Source organism: Rhipicephalus microplus, chromosome 7, assembly GCF_043290135.1.
Source record: "Rhipicephalus microplus isolate Deutch F79 chromosome 7, USDA_Rmic, whole genome shotgun sequence".
In the NCBI taxonomy this organism is placed as follows: domain Eukaryota; kingdom Metazoa; phylum Arthropoda; class Arachnida; order Ixodida; family Ixodidae; genus Rhipicephalus; species Rhipicephalus microplus.
Window position 1 is genome coordinate 18,054,912 of NC_134706.1, and position 25,047 is coordinate 18,079,958.

The 25,047-nt window shown below is 45.5% G+C and overlaps 1 protein-coding gene across 1 annotated transcript in view; it reads left to right on the forward strand.

Annotated features, from left to right (window-relative positions):
* Positions 1 to 2,493: 2,493 nt before the first annotated feature.
* Marf1 (meiosis regulator and mRNA stability factor 1-like protein) overlaps positions 2,494 to 25,047 on the forward strand; it is a 56,786-nt gene continuing 34,232 nt past the window's right edge. Inside the window, exons 1-7 of the mRNA XM_037430431.2 lie at positions 2,494 to 2,639; positions 3,228 to 3,281; positions 4,776 to 5,093; positions 10,313 to 10,482; positions 12,095 to 12,261; positions 14,413 to 14,607; positions 16,228 to 16,357. Coding sequence (XP_037286328.2) covers positions 3,257 to 3,281; positions 4,776 to 5,093; positions 10,313 to 10,482; positions 12,095 to 12,261; positions 14,413 to 14,607; positions 16,228 to 16,357 — 1,005 coding nt within the window. The 5' untranslated portion in view covers positions 2,494 to 2,639; positions 3,228 to 3,256. The remainder of the gene's footprint in view (positions 2,640 to 3,227; positions 3,282 to 4,775; positions 5,094 to 10,312; positions 10,483 to 12,094; positions 12,262 to 14,412; positions 14,608 to 16,227; positions 16,358 to 25,047) is intronic.

The window sequence follows — 25,047 nt, forward strand, 5'->3', positions numbered from 1 at the left end:
ACCATGAATGAACTTGAGGTGGTTAAAAATGGGAAGTAGATACGAAGCGCAAGCCGTAAGAAAGTAAAAGCCGAATTCCCCTCCTCTCATTCCCCATTAGCAGCCATTGGCATGTACATTGAGCACTATCTGACTGAAAAAGTTTGCTACGTCATACTCGCTGGGCGTAACCTCCTTGGTTTTCGAAAGGTTTAGCGAGTGTTCGGCCGTAGTGCCATACAGTGAACTAGTATATACCATGAACTTGAGGTGGTTAAAGGTGGGAAGTGGACCCGAAGCGCAAGCCGTATAAGAAAGTGTGCGTGTGCCACCTCTCGTTTAGTCCTTGGAATGTCCGCTGGATGGCGGTGCTTCTATATGGGGAATATATGATGAAAAGATGCGAGATGGTGGTACTTGGAGTGTTGAATAGATGGACGAACGGAAACACAGACAGATGCATGGATGGACGCATGAACGGACGCAGGGGCGGCTGCCTGGACGAACGCTGGGACGGACGCACGAACAGACGCACGCACGGACGGGCTGATGGACGCATGGACGGTCACACTGACGGACGCATGGACGGACGGAAGCAAGAACGAATGGACGGACGAATTCTCCGCCCCACTCTTCATCATTCACTCCGTGGATATGCTGCCATTTTTTTACGTGACGTCACAGACAGGTTCCCGGCGCTGGGGGCACTAAGATGGCGGCAAACATGAATTTTTATCTTATTGTAAAGTGCCACTGCAGAGGAGGATACAGAGTAGTTTGGCCCTCGCGTTCTTTTGTGGCCACCCTTCCCCCCTTCCTGTGTCTCCCGCGCACACGTTTATGCTCACAATTAAGGGACAATGGCTCGTTCCTTGTACACAAGGAACAAACCTTTGTCTTTTCAGTGGACGTTTTGTGGCCGTGTTATTTTTTACACTATTTAGCATCAGTATCATTTCTCGCTTTCTGAAGCATAGCTCCAAATTTGTTCAGCACTTTTTTAGACCGCGCGAGTGCCGATGTTCGCATGTCCATGTCAGTGGCACTAATTTTGTTGTTGCAGAGCTTTTCGGCAGAATGCATTTCATTGCGCATAAGATAATCCTTTGCTGAAATGCTGCCAACGCGAACGGGTCGTAGTCCAGCAGCATGGTCTTGCCGGTCGTTCGTTTAAATTAAGTTTCTTGAGTTGTGGGGAAGCAGTTGGGGCCCGCGGAGCATCGGCCTTGATTCGGGCCACCATTCCGTAACTTCGGCGACGCCCTGCCAGCACCTTTCCCGAGGGACGTTACAGCGTGACGTCATCGGCGCACGGGGAAGGCGGTGGTCGGTAAAACACCTCGCCGGTGCTTCGGCGTGGTACAGTGGCATGGTGCTTGGGGCAAGCTTTTTTTTCCTTTTTTTTTCAAGATTGAGGTAATCTTACTGGGGCAAGGTTAGCTGTGGTATGTGTCAGAAGACATCTGGGTGTGTGGTAAACTGCGTGCCGAAAAACTTGACGCGCTGGCTGGCTGTTTATCTTGGAGAAGTAAACACACGTGGCGGCCTGTGCGAGGAGCAGCGGCATCGTCTGCAAAATGTGCAGTGTTTATTGTGGCGTTTAGTGTGCGTTGAAAGGCACCCATGACGAAACTATACATATTCAATTTGTGTCACAGACAGGTTCTCGGCGCTGGGTACCCAGGTTCTCAACGCTGGGTACCCAGGTTCTCGGCACTGGGTACGAAATGCAGTCTTTGGTCCCGGAGTTCTATTGTATTTCCCGCAGAATGTAAGGGACGCGAGGGGCACCGGCATTATTAATTTGATGCGCCAGTCTCTAGCTGCGCGCGTACGAGTCCGCGTGGTGTCCAAACCAGCTGGTACTTTGACATGGCGGCCATGGTGACGTCATTGCATACTAGGGTACCTAGACATGACGGCCACGGTGACGTCATTGCACACTATGTAAAGTTTTATTGCTGCTACCGTGCAACAAAGAAGAAAGAGGGAAAACAGAGGACGCGTCGACTCAGCACGCACGTCACACGTGGGTGTTATCGCTTTTAGACGGAGCGAGAGAAAATTGTGACATTTTTGTTTTTGTTTTCAGAAAGCTCAGGGCTAATGGTACTCGCATGCGACATTGTACCCAATGGGCCAACGAATTCTCTGTTCTTTACCCTTTACTGTGGGTTGTATCCCCCCGTATTTAAGTGCATGAAATGGCTGAAGCAGTAAAATTATGTTTCAAAACAGCGTAGTGTACGTGTCGTCTTCTTGTTCGTGTGTCCGCGCACTGGTGTTTTGAATTTTCCGCGTATCTTATTGATGAATGCACTCGCAACACAGTGTTGAGTTTCGTGTCTATTGTAATAATTGTTTTGAAATAAGTTGCCTTTATATGTTAAATATATATGTTATTTAGTAGTTGGTGCGTGAATTGGCGAACTACGCAATAAAAGTTAATCACGTCATAGCATCGGTATCGGCACAAAGCGCAGACTGCGCAGTCTGTGACAAGATGGATGCCGTGCGGACTTGGTGGAGCTAGCAAGTTTCCTGGAAGGAATTCGTCCTCCAATATTTTATCAATAGCGCTGGTTGTCAATTGGTTGCGCGAAAGTATTTCAACGCTTGTGCGTGCTTGTCACTGCAATCGCACCGTCCTTTGTCTCTCGGTAAGTTTGTTTACGACACTTTTCGGAAGCGATAACCCCCAGCAGAAGAATGCTGCATCGATTGCTCATTTAAAAAGAGGCTGTTAGGACAGGTATACGTATGATCTGGCGTTTTATTGTCCTTGTATTTCTGCTTTTTCGGCTTTGCTTAGATCGTTCCGTTGCTGAAAACTCTTACGTCGAATGCCTCGCTTTTGCTGCCGAGCTTGTGACGTGGTACCAACGCCTTTGTCGTTTTAGTGTTGACGTTCCGTAGGGTAGCTATTTTGAGGTTGTTCTAGTATTACTTCCTTGTTTTACGTACGAGTCAAAGCTTTTGCGTTAGCTACCTCGATGTTACACCGAACTAATCGCCGCAGTGTGCGAAACCCACCTTACCTGTGCTCGAAAACGTCTGTGATTGGTCCAAAACAACGGTAACCGCGACCTTTTTATCGCAACGAAGACGCGTTAGGGCGCTCCGCTGGTTCTCCAAGCACGAATGATCATCCAGCGATTCATTAGTATATTTTGGCTGTACTCTAGTTTCAAACTGGCTTTAACGCGTACGTCATAAACTCAAGAGGCTTTCTTTTTATCTCTTTCCAGCTTCGCTTGCTGTCTCAACTTGATGAAGTATGGAGACCCAAGACAGCAAGAAAGGTAGTGTCATCCGATTTCTTTTATGCGTATGTCTAGATTCTAAGTGTGACCAGGCTATGTGGCCGTAGGTATCGCAAGGTCAACCCTATAATATGTTCATATCGGCATTTCGCGCAGATACTAGAACGTATTTGCGTATGCTTTGCTCCTAACGAAAAAAAAAAAAACACAGGGAAAAAGTTATTTCGAACGTGGGAAAACATTAAGTACTGTAGCTATTGCGGTTCTAATTGCATCGTCTGATTGTTGTGTGTTTACATACTGTTCAGTCATAAGTTAGATAAGTGTTCAGTTAACAGACGTAAAGTCGTAGTGCCCTAGCTACGGTGGTGAAGAATCGTTAATGCCTAGTTAGATTCACATATAGCGAACTTGTAAACTTACCGCTTGTTTTTTTTTTTGTGGGGGGGGGGGGGGGCACTGTCAAAAGTTGTTTGATGTGCATGAATAGGGTTTTTATTGGGCCTAATTGGTTCATGAGCGTATTGCAGTACGGCGCTATGAACTGGACATAAAAACATACAGTACACAGTGCTAGTGTTAACACGTTTTATGATTCATCTTGCATTTTTTTGCTCACATGTATCCTTTGGTATTTAACGTTGCTTCGTCATTTTAAAGCGTAAGTGATCCTTCACTGGATGTGAAGTGTTATTGGCATAATACTGCAAATGAAGTTAATCTCTATTTTTTCCTGCAATCACCATAATAAAAATCTCAGGTGCCTCGACTACCTATTGGCAACGTTTTCTGAACATGCTGCAAACGTGTTGCAAGGTCCCTTGGTTACATGTAATATTGCACGGCTGAAGCATACAAATGCAGGAGGCATCAAAACCTGTTAATTACGCATCAAGTGAATGCTTTAGAGCCCCACACCTTTCGCTCAACATATTTAATCATCATCGTTAGCAAAAGCATCAACAAGAGAGCCTGTGTGATTCACGTGTTGCTTTGCGGATGCAAAATACAAAATATTTCGTGTGCCTTTTGGGAAGTGACCTCTTTTTTTTTTCTTAACTACGAGATACAAAGTAAATTAGCATTTCATAATGATCTGGAATCTGAGCTGTGTGCAGTGCAACAAAAATGGATATTCTGAACCCATTAGTAGAAAAGTTGCATATTGAACACTCTTGCAGGAAATCCCAGCTTGAAACTGACTCACTCGAAAATATTCAACACAGCATGACTTTTTGCTCAAGTGGGTTTAGAACATCGATTTTTGTTGCAGTGCACACAGTTTTGGTTGCAGATTACATTGATATGCTGATTTACTCTCAAACTCTCAGCTGAGAAAAAAAATTGCTTTCTAAAAGGCACATGAAATATTTTGCATTTTAAAAACTACTTACTATATTTAAAAATAATTGCATGTTTGAAATCAACCAAATGTACGTAAATTCACCAAGTTTCATCAAAATAATGAAGAATTTTTTTTTTAAGAACAATGTCCCCTCTAAACTTCGCTGCACGGCAAAACGGCTTTTTCAGAGGTCCCCTACGGCAAGGTGCCCATCGGCGTGTTCTGGGACATCGAGAACTGCCAGGTGCCGCGGGGCAAGTCGGCCACCGCCCTGGTCGGCCGCATCAGGGACCTCTTCTTCCAGGGCCACGCGGAGGCCGAGTTCTTGTGTGTCTGTGACATCCGCAAGGAACTTCCCGAGGTTGTGCATGAACTCAATCTGGCCCAGGTGACCGTCGTGCACATCAATGCCGTGAGCAAGAACGCCGCTGACGACAAGCTCAAGCAGTGCATGCGACGGTTCGTCGACATCCACGGGAGCCCAGCCACGCTTGTTCTGATATCGGGTCAGTCTGTTGTGCGTGTGCTCCCTGCGGGCCGTTGTGGTGGACGTCCGGCGTGCGTAGTACTCCCACTGCATTTCTGATAGTCCCATTTTCTGCTTGGCTTGCATTGCTGTGATATAGAGGGATTTTTTTTTTCAACTGGACTATTTCGTGGAACTGTAGCTTTGTTACAAACCATCTGATTTCGAGGGGAGTTGCTACACTTTTTTTTTAATATTCACCCCAGAACTATGAAACTTGAGCTGTTTATAGAACTTAGTATGCTGATTTCAAATATATAATTAGTTTTCTTGCAAGTTGCATATCTTTCAGCTCTGCGACATGACAAAGTGAAAACCTTAACTCTTTTGCGCCACCTCGTTTCATCGCTAAACTTCCATAATTTTTTACCATTCATAGTTCGTAATGTTTCAAATAAAGTGTGGAATGCAAATAACCAATTAGGAAGCACATACAAAATATGTTATTGGCATGAAAAATAATAGACGTAAAAAAGTCCATATTTCACCTACCCTGGAGTTAATTTCCTTCTCCTCGACTAGCGTCTACACTAGCTAAGAAGGGAAGATGTTTGAGGTTCGGAATGGGTCCCCTAGATGACTCGAGTGCACGGTAACAGCGCGAAGGAAGAGCCGTAGTTCGGTGAAGAGACGCTTTATTGCAGCCTCAGGCGTCTGCCCGCGTCGAAGCCCGAACCTCCGCTCTCCCGTTTCAGATTCAAACATCCTCTTTACAACCCTCAGTTGAAGAAACAGTCTCCACACAAGCCAATCACACGTGTGGGCTCACATTGCCACAACCAATCGCAAAAACACTTTCACAACAAGCACTGCGTGGGTAAAAATCACATAACGATAAACAACACGAGAGGGGATAAGTTCTCCCCGTGTCACACTCTCTCCCATACCAGGCCGACCTCCTTCGGTAGCCATTCTCACGCTCGAGCATTGTCAGCTCTCTCATTAAATGTTGCTTCGTAGAAGCCTCCTTAAGAGTGGTGAGTACATCGTTTGGCTCTGTGTGGTTACCAGGTGTGCATGCGACAGCGAGGCGCCCCGTCATCCTAACAAAACTGGGTAACGACATATAGTGGGGGAGGATAAGCTTGTCTTCGTGCCTAAACCATGGTCAGCCCAGTGGTTGCATCCCCGCGACATTCTCCAATACATGTGCATGCCAACAATGACTTAAACTCAGACGGCGGCGCCTGGCCTGCTTCTTGCCATACGCTCTTCCGAGTAAGCCTTCCCCTTCTAGTCCCAAGCGGGGTGACCTTGACGGCGCCGCTTGTGAACCGTGTGAACGAAGGAGTCTCCTTTATTTCCCGTGCACAGGTCTCTAGCGTTCGCCTTCGCAGAACCGATCAGCTTCGTTTGTTGACGGGTCGGGAACTGGCTCTGCGCTCTGCATTAGCCACATTGATTGCGCTACACACAACATGCCGCTAATGGTTACCTTATACTAACTCCTAGTAAAGGTTTACATATAATTTTTCATTATATAATAAAATAAATTTAAACTAGTAAAATTTAAACTAGATAATTGTATTTGTCATGCTTTGAAAAAAATTTGGGCAAAGTTTCATGCACTAGAAGCGCCCGAGCACTAGAAGTGCCCGAAAAAAGGGGGCACATTGGAAAAAATGGCGAAATTTGTCTTTTGAAACATACGAGTTTTAAATTTAAAATTTAGTTTTTATTTATCAGAGGTGTCATCAAATGCAATGAAATTTGCACACCAAAAGGAACAATTCTTCTTGTAGTGGCCACTGCCACTAAAATATGCCAGCACCATGAGTTTGTCCCTCTCGGCTTTTCCGAGTCGACTCCTCATAGACATTTCGCTCGCAGACAGGGCCACGAAACTCTTGCCAAACTTCTTCCACTCTATTTGGCAGAGCCTTGTGCTGTTTGCAAGCTAGGAAAAAGTTCAACAGGATTGCGAAATCTAAACTAAGTCCTGTGTCGAGGGACACAACAATGCCAGTGTCATTTTGCGGCCACATTTGTGCCACATACTGTCATACATAATGGCAATGTCGTCCCCTCTAAGTTGCTCCGACCTCGCAAGCTTGGCGCTGACGTCATTCATTGCCGCATCACGAACTTTCCGGCTGATGGTTGTGCATGACTTTTGATGCATTGGCTTTTGCAAGCCAACCACTGCCACAAATCGGACCCGCTGCTCATAGCATACTCCTACAGAGCGTGCCGCCGCAACGGCTTTTATGTGCAAGCAATGGCTTTTTTCATTCATAATGGAGATAAATACATGAGAAAAGCATTGTTCAGCTGCACTGCTCATCAAGACATGGACCCCGCAAGTAGGCTTCACAGCACATGCAGGCACGCAGCGACCAATGGCGGTCCCCGATCCGTACCACATGATAAGCCAGTCGCGGCGTTTGAAAAACGTGCAAAAGCTCGCTTCTTATCATTCCTTGCGCCTCATCAGCGAGGGAAACTGTCGTTATTTGAACAGTGAGGCTCGCCTCTTCGCCTGATTCGATCGACAATGGGGAGTGGCGGCGTATTATCGGCAGCAAGGTGCTCGAAGACTGCACACTTTCGGCCTTTTAACAAGCACCTTGCGCTCTTTACACAATACTTTAAAGCATTTCCAGTCAAGTCCTGACATGCTTTTTTTTTTTTTGAACAGTAGAGGTACCAGTTTTATCAAAACAGGCTAAAATAAAAAATCGGTAATATTGAAGAAAACTCACGTTTTTCGACCTGCATCCCCCCTAAAACTGTTTGTGGCAAAAGATTCATAAAAGATCAAAATTCAGTAGCCCATTTGTTTATTGACGTGTGAAGTCAAAGAAGAAACAAAAAGAGTAAATTTGAAATAACTAGAACCATGGCATTTTGCAGTACTCCCTACATGAGGGTCTCCACACAGTCGAAATCGGAACAATTTGACATTTTGGGTGGTTGTTTCAGCATCTGCTTTAGGGTAGGATATTACAACTTTACAAACCTTCATTAGTCAATATTTTTTTTCTGTGCCACATGGCAATCGAAGTTTTGAATGCTTTATATGCAAAAGTCAACACTACGTGTGTTTTTCTGTTATTCCTGCATTGCACATGAAAAACCCAATTGGTGATTGATTTTTCATTCTTTCTGAAAGTTTTCCCGCTAGCCCCATTAAAATTGGATACTTTGAAACAAAACTACAGCCCAATAGAATAGTTTAGTTCTTAAAGAACCATCTTGTGTATGAGTAAGTGAAGTGAAGCTGCATTATCGCAAATGCAGACAACAACTATCGGAAAGCACAATTCATTGTATATATACATAGTTTTTATTGACGTCTTAGGGCCCCCAGCTGGTTGAGATGCCACGTGAGCTCAAACGGTGAAATCAGATTAGCACCAGTTCCCCTCACGTTCCTTTGTGTTTTCCCTTGGTGCCACTCACAAACAGAAAAAAGTAGCGATATCACTAATGTAGGCTTGTTCGAATATTCAAACGAATGGTATAGTATTCGAATCCACTTCAATTAGAATTTAAATTATTGAAAATTTTGAAGTATTCGCAATGAACGAATAAATGTATATTAATCTTCATGTAGTTGCGTGCAAAGGTGGTTTTACTGCAGTTCAGGGGTGCTAAACCGTGAAAGCACCTATCCAGGGAAACCCGCTCTGCTGCGAAGCCCCCTTCAAATTTAAAGGGTCCTTGCCACACTTATTGAGCATGGTCAGAAAACGCTGCCGCTCGGTAGACGAGGCTACCGAGAACACGGGATATTTTAGCGCAGCAGGTGGCCTTCAATTAACAACAAACTTTCAGTTGTCAACTAAAAATCGCTTTTCTCTGGACTAATGTCACTACAAGCTCACAAATCACTTGTCACAGCATTGGTCGGCTTGAGCACGGCGTTCGGTCGGTACTGGGGCCGCCGCGGGAGGCCGCCACTTGTCCGCGCATATGTGCGCGATCACACTGAAAGGCCGCATATTCGAAGAAAAAATAAAAGAGAAAAAAGTGCTCAGTCACGAGGTGCGGGTGACGTTTTTCCTTTCCCCGTGCCATCCCTCTTTGCTTAGCTTTTAATTCACTCGTTGGTACGAGAAGAGAGAATGCAATTGCAGCGTGCAATAAATATTTGTCCTCTCGTATGGACTGATTATAAAAATTTTATGGTGGTGAACTCACCGCCATAAAACTAATGTGTTACCCTCAAATCAATTTATCATTTTATTAAGCTTAAATGCTCCTTATCATGGTTTATGTGCTCTAAGTGTAATAAGTTTTAAAATGTTACGTATATTACAGGCTATCACTCGCATCCTACCGAAACTCAGATCGCGCAACTACTGAGGGTTGTTTCGACTTCCTTAGAACGAAAAAAATATGTATTAATGGCATTCGCATAGAGGCCTGATTTTAATTTTTAAAGAATATTGTGTAGGTTAGTTAGGTTATGATAAATATTCCCATTTTTTTTATATGTCATACATACTATTCGAATTCAATATGAAATTATTCGACCAAAATTACTATTCGCTTTGAATTCGCTTCGAACCTAGAATTCACTAGTCGGACTAGCCTACACTAAAGAACGTGGGTGCCAAACGACTCCATGTCCTACTCAGCACTCACATTCTCTAGCGAGATAAAAAGTCATGGTTGCTTCCATCTTAAGGTACCCTGGGCAAAAACAGAGAGTGCGTTGACTTGGCACTCACGTCACGCTTGGACAGCTTTATGGTAATGAGAGTAACGAAGTTTCAGTCTAGTTGAAAACAGCGAAGTCTCAAGGTGAAGTCATATTGCAAAGAAAGTCACAAGAAATGAATATTGCGGCATCTACAGCACTCTTATGCAAAGTAAGTACAGGATTTACTATTTGTCAATAAAATGAAAGAGTATTGTCGTAGTAGGCATTGGTTTATTTTTTCTTGATTCTTCAGATAATTTGGTTAATTTGGACACTTTTTCCAGTCTCGTGAAATCCGAACCAACAATCTTTCACTGTATTTGGTAAAGGTGCACCAGCAGCTAGAAGTATTGCTGAAAAACTAGTGGCAGGAAATGACGAAACGAACAAGAAGATCGATGCTGCCCGCATTCACTTAGCCAAGTACGAGCAAATAGTTTGCACTGTTGACATCTTAGTGGCGAGTGTACTTTTATGCAGGCACACGATTGGTGATTGTTTCAAGTCACATTCAAACCAGTTGCAAACTCCTTTTCTTTGTGTTATTGCAGGAGACGTCAACTTTTCGACGGACCTGTCGGACTTCCGGCATCGTCGGCAGATCCGCGTGGTGCTGCTTCACGGGGGCTCAGCACCAGAGGCCCTAACCGCCTGCGCACACGAGTCGCACAGCTTTGTGAAAGTTGCGTCCGGGTTGCCCCCCCGCTCCGCGCGCCGTAATGTGAGTGCAGCAACTCTTTTTGTGTGTTCAGTGTTAGGTCTTGGTTTGTTGTAGTATTTGTGTTCATTGTTATTGTTGTGGCGGTGGCTATTGAACCGACCCGTCAAGTAGACTTGTGCTGTGCGGTCTTCGTTATTAATGGTGCGTGTGCCGCTGAGTTGGGGAGGCGTCTAGTGATGCAAAGTGAGCTTGCCTGAAAAAAAAAACAAAAAACATAAAGTGGTGCAGATGCGACATCCGTACTAGGCCTGGTTGTTTATTTATTGAGTTAAATACCTCAAATGTCTCATCAAAGTGTGAAAATGAACTGTTGGCATGAGTGTGTTGGCATGAGTGTGAAAATGAACATGAGTGTGGCAAGAAATAGTCACACGGGGATGTCGACACAATGGCACGAAATGCGACTTCACCTGACGCTGGGACATCGTCGCTTGGCCGAAAGTGGGCCAATGGCAAAGGCAGTGTGAAGCCAGGTGTGGTGCAGAAACCATCCTTCAGAAAAGCTCAAAGAAACACCGCTTCTCGGCACGTGTTTGCTCTGCTGTACTCTGTAATCTACTACCTCGCAGTTTTGTGCTAAAACCATGCCGTGTCTTTTTCTATGCCTTGTTGTCATTGTCACTAGGCTCGTGTGAATATTTGAATATTTGGATATTAGAATGAATATTACTGCATTCGAGTTCACTTCAGTTCAAATTTAAATTCTTGAAAATTTTGAAGTATTCAAGATGAAAGAATAGGCATATGTTAGTCTGCAGCTATACCCTTTTATAGATGTTTTCACTGCTCTGGAAGAGTGCTAATCCATGAAAGCACCTGTCCAGGGAAAATCCTCAGCGCCACGAAGCCCCACTTCAAGGTTAAGTGAACTTATTAGGCATCACATCGACTCATCAATTTTGAACTTGAAAAGCTTGTTATTCTGGCTCACATGTTCGAAGTACACTCAAACCTCAACATAACGAACCCAGATACAACAAATCACGGGTGATAATGAAGGAAATTAAGAAGGATCTTGCAATAAATATAGTGTTAGAAGTAAACCTTTATAACAAACTTCAGGATGTGACGAACTTATTTTTGTGTAAGATGCAACTTTTTTATTATGATGTTTGAGTGTATAGTAAATTTCAAGGCATTATTTTACAGCTTATTACTCGCATTCTGCCAAAAGTCGAATCCAGCTACTATTTGAGGTTCTTTTCTTTGGAATAACGAAAGAAAATGGCATTTGTACAGGCCTTGTCTAAATTTTTTTAAAATAGTGTGCAGGTTATCTAGGCCATGACAAATATGCCCATTTTTCTTCGCAATATGTGATATACAGTTGAAGCCTTTTATAAGGGACATGCATCGGACAGCAATTCTTGACTTTTATAGGAGGTGTTTCTCACAAGCAGAGTACCACGTATTTATTTTCTTATCAACACCTCTTTCAATATAGGCACATTAGAGTCTTTTATATCAGTGCCTCCTATAAAGGGGTTCAACTGTATACCATTGGAATTCGGTTCGAACGTAAAATTCATTATTGACACGAGGCCACTTGTTGCGCCTTTTCATGCAACCAGGCTTTGCTGACGAACTCGACTGATGCATTGCCCAAATGCAGGAAGTCCATTGTCTTGAGCTGATGGTGACCAACTTGCCGGCGGCCAAGTCGCCACACAAGATAAAAAACCGGCTGATGCAGCTGTCCGAGAACTGTGGAGGACGCGTAAGCTCCATCAGCGGGGCAACGGCTGTGCTCAAGTATCCCACCATGAACGCCGCCCTCCGGTGAGCTTCGATAACGACGCTTCCAGTTCGCTAGGAAAGCTCGAAGAGCATCTTCATTTCACTGGGAGTATGTCGTGTGTCTCGAGCATACGAACAAGTGTACAGTTTTGTCTTTGTGATGTCGCGAAGTTGAATATGTGATGTGGAGCTCAAGTCATGCTGCGATCGGTCGAGCAAAAACCTACGACTTCCAGTTATTCTGCAACCAGCTGTCCATGCTACTTGTCATTCGTCGCGTTGCGGTGGCGGTAGCTCCTCACCTCACGCGGAGCTGCTCTGGCATGGCGTGTCAATGTATGAATCCATCATGTTGGCCATCCTTTGGAGGCATGCGCAAAACAGGGGGTCCATACCAGCACGATTCGTAGGAGCACGGAGTTGACGGAATCGTGGCAACCAGAGGTAGGCTGTGTCAAACAGCGCTAGCTAGCCAACCGTGACAACACGTCAGCAGTGACGCGTGTCAGCTGAGGTCGGGAGGGGCACTCGATGAGGAGGACAAAGTGGCTTTAGGAAAGGAGGCAAACACAACTACCCGTCTTGGAGGCTACACAACTAGCCACTGAAAGCCAAACGCGAGTAAGCCAACAAAAATTCAGCATGGCGGCTTTGAAAATCTGGTGGCTTGGCTCAAAGCGAGCGATTTAGTCTTGAAAATCGACGACCGTAGGCCATAAATTTGTCTGAGAAATCGGTCCGTGAAAACGCATTATTGCTATGGGAACATTGATGATGCACTTGTGAAGTCCGAAATATTTAACAAGTTTGAAATCTTGGAGTCTGAAAAATCTGTCTGCAACTGCAAAAGCTTTAGTGTACACTCAAACCTCGATATAGTGAACCCGGATATAACAGTTATTGTAGACACGTTAGTTTTCACCTGGTGTTTTTGAAGAAACAAACTATGTAAAAACCATTTCAATTCAAGGAATTTGTAAAAGAGGTATCATGTGCCACGTGTCTGCAACAACGATCTTGTTCTTTCCTGGTTCATCTTGGCTCCACTGGATGGCACCACTGATACACCTTCTCTGCCACCTTAGGCCTCTCATGTTTATAGCTTCAGTGTTCTAAGTCACTCTAGCCTTGGTAATACGGCTCAAACAACACCGTCATACTTGCCGTTCGCACTTCGGTTTGATTTGGCTTGGCGGCTGGAGTCTTTGTAAAATGGATATTGTGAGTAGCCATAAATGAAGGCGTATTCACGAGTAATGTTCGCAAACATAAAACGTATCTGGCGAGTAGGTTACGTTTTTTGAAAGCCAGTGTACGGTCCTCAAGACAAAGATGGAGGGCGAATACTGCTGAAAATGTGATTTTTCAATTTTTATGGCACAATATTCCAGCATTACTGACAGGCGCTTCTGCGAAGTGGCCAGTTTTTATTTGAAGTGGAAAACATTATATTTTTAACTTGGGACTTGTCATGTCTAGACTCATTAATTTGGTTCAGAAAGATACTCTGGGCAGATGTAACAACCGGAAGAGATTTCATCACTCTACATGCAAAATGTTTTTCACAAACGTTTTTCGAAAATAAAAAAAGTCACATAATTTATTTTTTGATATTTTTAGACTGGCTATGTAGTTTCTTGCCAAATTCATAAAACGTATACTGAAATCCCCATTCAAGCAACTTGGAAAATTTTATAAAGTTTGCTTTAAAAATGACAGAGCTATGGGCAGCAGTAGTTGCATTCCTGTGTGTGTGCTATCAATCTTCCCTTAAAAGTGCACGATACGGTACCCTGAAATATATACGGACAACTTGAACTGGTATGGCGCATTACGGTGAAGAAGAAATGGCTGAGCAGGCCGACACAGTAAAGAAGAAATAACCGGTCAGAAATGACCGACCGGCCATTTCTTCTTTACTGTAATGCGCTATACCACTTCAAGTACAACGAATCAGCTCGGCCAGTCTTTATCACTTGTATGATTAGGCACAAGATCAAGGTTTGGAGGTGATTAGACACAAGTGTCTAATTATCCCTAAATAGTCAATCTGAATCAGCTCGTCCAGTCTTTAGCACTTGTGTGATTAGACACAAGATCAACGTTTGGAGGTGATTAGACACAAGTGTCTAACCATCCCTAATTAGTCAGTTGGTCTTCTCTCAGAATGTCGGCATCTGTTGTCCCATGCAGGTCACGCAGGCGCATGGAAGGTGAAAACGTCTGCGGGAATGCAATTTCTGTTAGCCTGCACAAACCGCGCCGGCGCCAGTCGCGGAGCGATCAGAATGGAGCCACGCGAAGCAGCAGTAGCAGCAGCCGGAGCCCAGAGTCGTCGTCAGTTGAGGCGGACAACTATTACTGGCCGTCACAGCATTTCAAAGACAGGTGAGTGGTTCTTTGGCAATTTCATCATCCCGAGACGACTTTTTGGAGGCGCCGGTTCATTTTCGCGTTTGGTGAGGCATCTAAGATTTTCGCCTTGGAATCTGGCATAAGTACACTATGCAGTAAAACAAGATTGAACGGTCCAAGCTCTTTAGAACAAGGTCATGGTACTTTGAAGTTCTGGGGTGGAAATCTCCGCTTGGCATCGACACGCTCGCGAATGCTAAGAAGGGCTTAAGACATCCCATCTTGTTTTCACTGCAGGCTTTTATCAGTCCAGATTATTGTGTTATGTTGATTTGCTTTATCAATCCTAGAGTTTTAGAAGGAGATCTAGCTCCTAGCAATGCCAGAAAAAAGTAATCACATACTCGATGTCAGCACATAAAAACTCATAAACTTCGCGTGATAGCTTAAAAAAAAAATTCCGCCATATCCACGAAGTGAATGATGATGAGTGGGCGAAGCTCCGGAGGTAAACCTGGTAAACCATGAATCCTCTGTACATTTTGCCCACTCGATTTTATTACATCGCTCCCCCTAGCGTACGTCGCCGCACTAAATCGAACGATTGCCTTCAACCAATGACACGCGCCATATGTGACATCATTCCTATTTTATAAGATCTCGCGTCTTTCATCAACTACAAGTACCGCTTTCTAGTTTATAACATCTTGCATCTTTTCATCATCAGCTACAAGTACCACCATCATAAACACTACAAGAACTAAACGAGAGGTGGCTACATACAGGAGACGGTACCGCCATCTAGTGAACACTGCAAGAACTAAACTAGAGGTGGCTACATACAGGGGACCGTACCGCCATCTAGTGAACACTGCAAGAACTAAACTATAGGTGGCTACATACAGGCTACAGGGGACGCACAGCCCACGCCCTAAGGAGCTTCGCCCCTAAAAAATTGGGGCAGCTATGCAATAGTGGTGCAAAGGTTAAAGAAATGGCAGAAATGATTGATGGCCATCCTCTCCTCCTTTTTGTCCTCCTTGCATCACTTCTCGCCCTCATTTTCCTTTCTCACCACCTTGCCTACGCTCCAGCCTCGATATAACGAAATATCGCTTATAACGAAGTAAATTAAGAATAGTATTACAGTAGATATATTGTTATATATAGTAGACATAACTAAATGGATGTTCTAAACCTACTAGAAGAAAAGTTGTGGAATGTTCAACACTTTCCAGTGACATCCCAGCTTGAAGTCGACTCACTCTAAATGTTCAACGAACCGTAACTATTGTTCAAATTGATTTAGAACATCCATTTTTCTTGCTTTGCACACAGTCTTGATTTCATATTAATGTGACATGCCAATTTTCTTTGTAGCTTTCTCAATTTCAAAATTCTTGCTCCCCAAAAGGCACATGAAATACATTGTATTTTAAAAACTATACCTTATACCTTATACAAGAAAAATAATTGCATATTTGAAATCAGCACGCATATATACATAAGCTCGCCAAGTTTTATCATAGTCAATCAAGAAATAAAAATTTTTTTAATGAGCTGTGTTTCCCTTAAATAATTTGCTCAAAAACAAAGAAAACAAATTTTTGAAGCAAGAGTCTCCACCTAAGTCTGTGTTGCACACTGATGCAGATTCTCCGTTGTGGACGTGGGGAGCCTTGAAGATCGCAGGCCCTCTCTGGCTGGGCCGGAGGCAGCCGTCGGGTACAGGAGGCCAAAAAATGTAGGACACGTGTCACCTTCTTTGCGGAGTAGCAGTCAGGTAAGGCTCGCACTCATTCCAGATTGATCGGTGACTACGGTGTCATTCGAGTTTTGTGCACTTGCAAGAAAGTACGAACTTGGGCTCCTTAGTGACCGCAATACGCTGCGTTGAAATAGAATGAGAGGCGAGAAAAAATATAATAATGAATGTGTGTTACTGGAACAAATGCAAGTCTGAAACATTATCTATTATGTTGCTCTGAAATTTCATTATTTCTTTTAAAAAGATTTTCCATCTAAATATGTTTTTTCTCAAATTTCAATATTGAATGTCTTGCTTCCAAAGCAAGTTCCGATTGATGAAAAAAATATGAAGTGTATATTAGATTAAATCAGCACAAGATTTATGGTCCCATTAGCGTCTCTCATAGTTCACAAGATGATGCTATCATTGAGAAACTACCATATATGACACAAGTTATCGAAGTAAATTTTGGTATATGAAAAAGTCGCAGGCTTTTTTTTTTTAGTTTTTAGTATATAGATACATATACAGATATGGTGAATGGTGCCGGCAGTGTTGGCAAAAACCAGCCGAGACTGTCCGTATAATTGCTATCGCAATAATAATTATTGCCTGAAGAACTGTACTATGATGAAAGCCATCTTTTTCGTGACTATGCATGAGTTACACGTCGCCTTCACCAAGCAACATTTGCTAAACACAAGACGCGAAAAAATTTGAAATGTCGGTTAAGGGAGGACATGGTGTCTGGAGATATTTTCTGTATTTTTGGGCCAAACATGATGAAAATATACATGTTTATGTAGTTTTTCCTGCTAGTTTTAAATATGTAAAAATGTTCATTACAGGTCAATTAATTTAGAAACAATACTGCCACTCTACTGTTTTCGGGGACAATAGAAAAGAAAGTGCTTATCAAAATGTAAATATTATTGCATAGCTAGACATTGTAATTAGCAATAAGTGCAATGCTGCAAGCTGATTTCAAATCAAAGAAAAACAAGGGATTCTGCAGATGATGAAAGTTAAGGAGTCATGTCATGGCTATCACATAAAAATAAATTTAATACCTTCTAAATTTATATGGGCAGCAAATGGAAATTCTGCTCTCAGCACTTTGTAATACGCAGATTGGGCTTTACATTAATGAAAAAATTATTGCTCTAGCTGTTCTAGATTGCAAGAGATCAACCCGACAAACTAGTAGTCACCAAAAAGCATGTTTTCAGAAAACTGAGAAAAAGAAATAAAACTCATTCATTTACAGTCGCCGACCGTTTATTCGGACGCCGAAAATTCGGACATGCCCGTTTATTCGGACATCTTCGTGGCACCGCCACTCGCCCCATTGAACCTAATGTAAACTCACGACCGAAAATTCGGACGCCCCGCTGTGCGCCGTTCGATTATTCGGACTCCGTTTGACTGACTGGATGCGTCGCCGTACGCCATGACACGCTGACAGGGACGTTAACAATACGTTTGCTAGGTTGCCAGCACTGATATGCTGCACTAGCTATGGATGGACGTCGGGCCAGTGTCAAAATGCACGCAGAAATCGCCATTGCCGATCTCGAAGGCTATGTTTGGCGACACGGTTTTTTCGGTTTTAGCCAGTCGAGCGGCCAAGCCAAGCCACTTACGGAGTCTGTTCGCTGTGGCGTTTGGCGTGGTTTGGCGTTTGTGTCAGCGTGTCAGTGGTGTCAGTCAGTTGCTTCTGCGGGTAGGCCTGGTTCGTCTTGTTCTCTGTGTTCTCGCTCGGTTCGTCTTGTTCTCTGTGTTCTCGCTCTCTTGTGTGTTCCGTGGCGTGCTGAAATGGCTCCGACGCCACCCGTTGCTGCGCCGTCGGAAGTGAAGAAACGCGGCCAACATGGGAGCTACAAGACGCTCACGATGGCGAAGAAAGCGGAGATAATTCGCCAGGTAGAAGGCGGCCGACCTCAGTCTGAAGTTGCTCGGGAATTTTCCATTTCCAAGCAAACCGTCTCGGACTACCTCAAGCAGAAGGCTAAGATCCTGGAGGCAGCTGAGAAAGCGTCTGCGGGTACGCAGAAAAATTTCCGGGACGGCAGCCACCCGCAGCTTGAAGAAGCGCTGAACATGTGGTTGAGTGCCACGGTGGCTAGGAAAATACCCGTGTCTGGCGATCTGCTGAGACAGAAAGCAGAGACGCTCGCCCTGCGCATGGGTATTACCGGCTGCAAGTTCAGTGACGGGTGGTTGCGCAACTTTAAGAAAAGGTACGACCTGGCCTTCAAGCAAATGTGCGGCGAGAGTGGTTCCGTCAACGAAACGCTCGTGACCAACTACCGCGCCGACAAGCTGTGCGCACTGCTGCGCCAGTATCCACCAAAAAACGTCTTTAATTGTGACGAGACTGGACTTTTCTATAAGATGCTGCCCGACAAGACGCTAGCTTTGTCTGGCGAACCCTGTCATGGGGGGAAGCATAGCAAGGAGCGACTGACAGTTGTCGTAGGAGGCAACATGACGGGGACGGAGAAACTTCCGCTCCTTGTGATAGGGAAATCAAAAAAATCCAAGATGTTTTAAAGGCGTCAAATCACTCCCTGTGTGGTATGAAGCAAATTCGAAGGCGTGGATTACGCAAAACCTCTTCGAACAGTACCTTCGCAAGCTCGACCGCCGATACGAACAGCAAAATCGCAAGGTGCTGATGTTCGTCGACAACTGCGGTGCCCATGGGCATATCGACAACTTGAAGGCTATGACAGTGGAGTTTTTGCCGCCTAACACAACAAGCGTGTTGCAGCCCATGGACCAGGGCGTGATCAAAAACTTGAAAGTTCATTACCGGTCGCGCCTCCTGAATCGTGTGCTGTTATGCGTCGACAGTAACAAAAACTACGTCGTGGATGTTCTGACGGCCATCAGCATGTTGTCCGATGCCTGGAAGTCAGTGACTCAGGAAACGATCCACAACTGCTTCCGCCACGCAGGATTTATTACTGGGATTGAGGAGGACAGTGCCACAGGCCAGAACCCCGCGGTTGAGAGTCCGCCTACCGCAGCAGCGGACATTTTGGACGACCTTCGTGCTAGCGGGGTCGATGTGGGGGCGGGTACGTTTGAAGAGTTCGCCAACTTCGACAGTGCCGTTTTGCCTTGCGCAGAGTTGGACGATGACGAGATCGTCCGTCAGGTCTGCGAGCCGGCGCTGGCGGACAGTGACTCCGACGATGACGCGCCGCCCGCACCACAGCCATCAAATGCGGACTTAGCGCAGGCCATATCGATGCTGTTGTCTGTCTACAGCGACGGCCAGACACTCGCAGAGGTACAGGCCAACGTGGTCGCGCGTAAGCGTGCGTGTGTGCAGACGCGCATAGACAATTTTTTCGGGCGATCGGGCGAATAAAAGTGCTTTTTTTCGAGTGAATCCGTTTTTTCGGACTCCCGATTATTCGGACTTTTCGGCGGTTCCCGTCGAGTCCGAATAAACGGTCGGCGACTGTACATAACTGCTCTTGAAAATGCTCAGTATGCACTGGGGATGTAGTCCTTTTGACTATGAGTCCCTGTGGGGCGCTTTTTCAGGGACTGGTGCATGCTCTCCGTTGCTTGTCGCTTCTTGACTGATGCTGCTGTGCGCCGTCGATCCTTTTCAGCCATGCGGCTGCGGCTTTGCCAGCTGGGGTTTAGGCTCAGCTCTTTCATAATGTCCTCTGATGCCTTTTTATTGCCTGCATTGAACTTGAGCACCGCTTCTGCCACAGCTTCCTGCACCGTGAATAGCGAAGCATGTTGCTCCATTGGTGCCAGCGCCCAGATCATTGAATGCAGGCATTGGTTGTTATTTTGGGTTTTCCCTCGCTGGCATTGTTGCAACAGCTTTCTGTCTGACAAGCGCTCATAAATGGGAAGTAAGGCTTGGCAGACATGTGGAGGCAGCTTTCAACAATGTTTGGGAGTGGGCTCTCCCTTGGCTTTTGCCGCGTTTTGTTTGCACCAGGAATTTGGACCACGTGGGCACAGAGTGTGGTTTGCCACATCATCATTGGACGTGATGCGATGATAAGTGGCCATCACTTCTGTGTGCATAGCATCTACACCACTGTGTGTCTTCAGAGCCCACCCATAATAAATGGTGAGCTTGGAGATCAGGTCTCCTGTCAAGCGGCCTTTTCCCCCAAGACTCTCATGGCCAGGGCCTTTGTGTTTTGCAATCAAGTTGCGCAAAGCAGTGCCCGTACGCTTTTGCACATGATTAACGCAGTCCTCTTTTTCCACTGAAATATACCCATAAACCTTATCTTCTTGTAGCGCAAGGTAACTGCGGCTGTCCCCGTCGCAAAGCACCGTGGTGTAGCGCAGGTTGTGCCGCTCAAGTGACCTCCTGAAGAGGACAAGGGCAGCCTCACCCTCCATTCCCCAGCCTTCTTGTCACTGTTTTTCTGACACTGGTGATGTTCCTTCCACGCTGCATAAGAAGGCTCACCTTCCTTTGGGCCCGACTCGCATCCAGCGCAAAAGTTGCTCAAAACAACGAAGCCAAGCACCAGCCCGCTGAACGATTTTATGACGGTGTGGAGACGGATATGCGACGAATGACCACGAGTCATTCATCTGTGAAGCGACACACCAATTATCCGAGAAAGAAGCGAGTCTCGTTCTAAACACTTGTAAGGAGATATCATCTCTAGCAGACAAGCTACACTGCAGTTGTCAGCTGCACGTGCAACCAAACCATTCCGGCTAAATTTCAGCGGCTTGAAACTTTGGTAAAAGACAACAGCTGAGCTTAACACACTCAAACCTTATTGTAACAAAGTTGCATCTTACACGAAACGCGGGACTCGCTCACTGGATTTCGTGCCAGCCGGTTGTGCCCCCGTAATCTCAGACGCCAGCGCAGCTCTGGCCGACTGTTCGCCCTACGCCACCTCCTGACGCTGACAAGAGCTCTCGCTGAGTGGTGCTCCGCACTCGGGCTTCTGCGACCGAGTCCATCTTTCCTGTCTTCTCCTTAGTTCCGTATGTGTCTGTCGCTGCGCCTCTCTCTCTCCTGCTCCTCTCTGTATCTCTATACCTTTAATTCCTCTTGACCCCCATTCCTCGTGAGCTACTGTTGAGATGTCCTCCCCCTTGAGAGACAATTACGGGGCTCACTTTTATCTTCTTTTCATTTAAGGGGGGGCGCGGCAAGTAAAGTGCCGATTTTGGTCAAATTATGCGATTTTCTGATTTATTTATTTTCGTAATCTTCAGACCTTCAACTTCCTTGTTCTAAAATATTACAGCGAAACGTGCGCTACAAATCCCGCAAATAGTGTTTTTGCCGAGGCTAGTCGCCGAAAAGTGCGAAAAAAAAGCCCCTGAAACGGTGTTGTTCACGCCGCACAAACGCGCCAAGTTGTTGACCGTGGGCCGCCATTTTGGTAGCTTTGGAAAGAGGAGAAAGCCGGCTTCCCGATGGTCGCGGTCTCGTATTTCGCCGAGTGAAAATAAAAGCGCCAGGAGCAAGTAAAAAAACGAAAACGAAGAACGGCAATTGGCTGCGCGGGTCACGTGGCAGCAGGCGCGACCTCTTACTGGTCAAAGCTGCGCCGCGCACCTTGGCAACCTTGGAAGCGCGAGCGCATCTGCGGCCGCCGTGTCGAGAATCATCCGGCGTGCGCTTCGTTTTTTGCCAGTTTGCTGTTTTTGTGATAGTTCGCGTGCTTTTTTTACCAAGCTTTGTTTACATCGGTGGTCTCTTCTGAGTGCTTGCTCATACTGCGGTGCTATGTTGCCGCAAAAAAAGTTCCGGAGCGTCCACAAGTACGGCAAGCGTCGGAAAGCTTGGAACAAAGGGCAGACGACTGCGGCTGCCGTCCCAGTCGCAGTTCTGGACGGAGCATGCTCTTCAAGCGTCACGGAGCCTCTACTCAGACCCTTCGCTGATTGTTGTGAGGCCGAGAGTGTGGAAGGTGCCACATCGTCGCATGTCAGACCGCCGGATGCCGTCGACCGTGATGGACGCTCTCGCGAACCCGATTGCGGTGGCACCGCGTCGGCAGCCGTTGCAACTCCGGGCGTGCGCGCGTCGAACATTCTATCGCGAGTTTCGGCCCAGATTCCGAGCAGTGAAGAAATCGCGCAGCGGGCGCAGACAAGGCGGGATGTTTTGGATGCCGTAGCATCGAAGTCCGCTTCAAAGCGGAAGCTCGAGCTTCTGAACGAAGGCTGCGACGAAAATGACGGCGGTAAGGACTCCACATTCTTCATTGTAAATAAGAAGATGCTGAACGGTCTGCTTTCGTCAGTAAAGTGCAACAAGTGCGACGAAGGGTCGATACGCCTCGAGACTACGCACTGCCTTGGACTCGCGGCGAGGATGGAACTTTTTTGTGACAATTGTGGCATAGTGAACAGTGCGTGGTCGTCCCCGAGGTGCTCCGGGCAACAAAAAACGAGCCCCTTTGAGGTAAACGTGCGTGCTTTGAGGGCTGTGCAGTCAGTTGGCAGAAAACAATCTGCCATAAATGACATTTTTTCTGCGATGGACATTTCGCATCGAGCACTGCACCACAAGTCCTACCAGAGACTGCAAAGGAAGTACAGCCACCCTGCCACCACATCAGCTGCCACCCGCATTGAAGCAGAAAGTGCACAGAAGGTGCATGACATTTACAAGGACCTAGGAGGAGTGCCAGGCAACATTGACGTCATTTACGACGGCACATGGATGACGAGGGGGCACAGAAGTCATATTGGCGTGGGCTGTGTAATCGAGCTGTACACAGGCTTGGTCTTGGACCACTGTGTCCTGTCCAACTACTGCCAAGGCTGTGCTGTTGGCCCCAAGCCTGGTGACGACAACTATGAGGAGTGGCTTGAGAAACACAAGCCACAGTGCCAAAAGAACACCGATGCTAATGCAGGCCAAATGGAAGTAGAAGCAGCTAGGATCATGTTTGAAAGATCGTTTACCAAGTACAAGCTTCGATACATCAATGTGCTCTGCGACGGTGACAGCCGTACGTACCTTGCCCTCACGCAAGACAAGGTGTATGGCTACATGGTGATTAAGAAACAGGAGTGTGTGAACCATGTGAATAAAAGAATGGGCACTTCCTTGCGCAACCTTCTTGATGAGCACAAATCCAAAGGCCGAGGACTGAGCATGGGTGGCAAAGGCCGGCTGACGCAGGGCCTGATAAAGAAGTTGACGAATTATTATGGCTGGGCCATTAAGAGCCACCCCAACGATGTTCCTGGCATGGAGAGGGCCATCATGGCCACTTATTACCATGTAACATCCACAGACCAGGATCCACACCACGACCTGTGCCCAAGTGGGACTGACTCCTGGTGCCCGCACAATCAGGCATTGGCCAAGGGAGAGCCGCTGCCGCCTCACAAACATAAACTGCCCCCTCACGTGCGAGTGGCACTGCTGCCAATCTACAAGCGCCTCTCGAACAAAGAGCTCCTTGAAAGGTGTGCGCAGGGAAAAACCCAGAACGCTGTGGAGAGTATGAACAGCCTCATTTGGTCACTCCAGTCCAAGAGCCAGTTCGCCTCCCTTCGAAGTGTGGAAAGTGCAGTTGCAGATGCAGTCTGCCGTTTCAATGGTGGCTGCAAGAGTGCGCTGCAAGAGATCACTGCTCAACTGGGCTTCAATCCAGGAGACTGCTCTTTGCGGCGAGCAGCCGAAAAGAATGCCAAAAGGGTAAAGAGGGCTCAAAAGGCGCATTGTTCCACGACAAAGAAGCGCAAAACTGGGTTGCGCTCTACAGAGGCCAAGGCCACAGCATCTCAGGATTACTGCCCAGGAGGATTCTGAGTGTTTTAGGCATGTTGTGAACTTCCAAACAAGAGTGAACTTTCAAAGTCAGTTTTCTCAACTCTTGATTTTCGCCTATGTGCCTTCGCTAGAACATCTGTCATTTTCTAACAAAGACTGATAGAGTCGTTCCGTTTTTTGCACTAGGCTCAGGAGGCCTTTAGCAGTGCAATAAAGCTTTATCTCTCTTCTTACTCATCATTTAAATTTTTTAGAACACATTTTATAATTACTGCGATGTGTGCGCAAAACAACATCCATGTTTTGGAAATTTTATTTCTGGTTACAAGAACTAGAAAAATCAACTAATAGCTTCTTTGCACAAGTTGATGCTTTGGGAACATAATAATATGAAAAAATAATTTCATTTAGCAATAATTATCTCTTTAAGTGTGAAGAGCATTAATTAGTATAATTATGCTTGTAACTCAAAAAGTACAAGAGGTATTTGAAAACGGTTTTCATATTTGGAATCCTCACAATCATCCACATACACACACCAAATTTCATCACAAACAGTACATTAATAAAAAAATTAGTTTTACTTGCCACGTCCCCCCTTAAGGACCACCTCTCCCCCCCCCCCTTGAACGAAAATAGGTTCGTTATGTCCAAGAATTTTAATGAAGGTACATTCGTAACACTATATCTATTGCAAGACTTCTTTTTTTATTTACTTTGTTATAACCAATATTTCATTATGTCTGGGTTCATTATATCGAGATTTGAGCGTATAGGAAACGAATGACAGTATGAACTCGCAGCTTTATAAAGATGCACTCAAACGTCGATATAACAAACCTGGACATAACGAAATATAGGTTATAACGAAGTAATCGAAGAGTACTTTTTCAATAAACATATTGCTAGAAATATACATTAATAGCGAATTATTAAATATAAACTTATTTTGTGTAAGATGCATCTTCGTTAT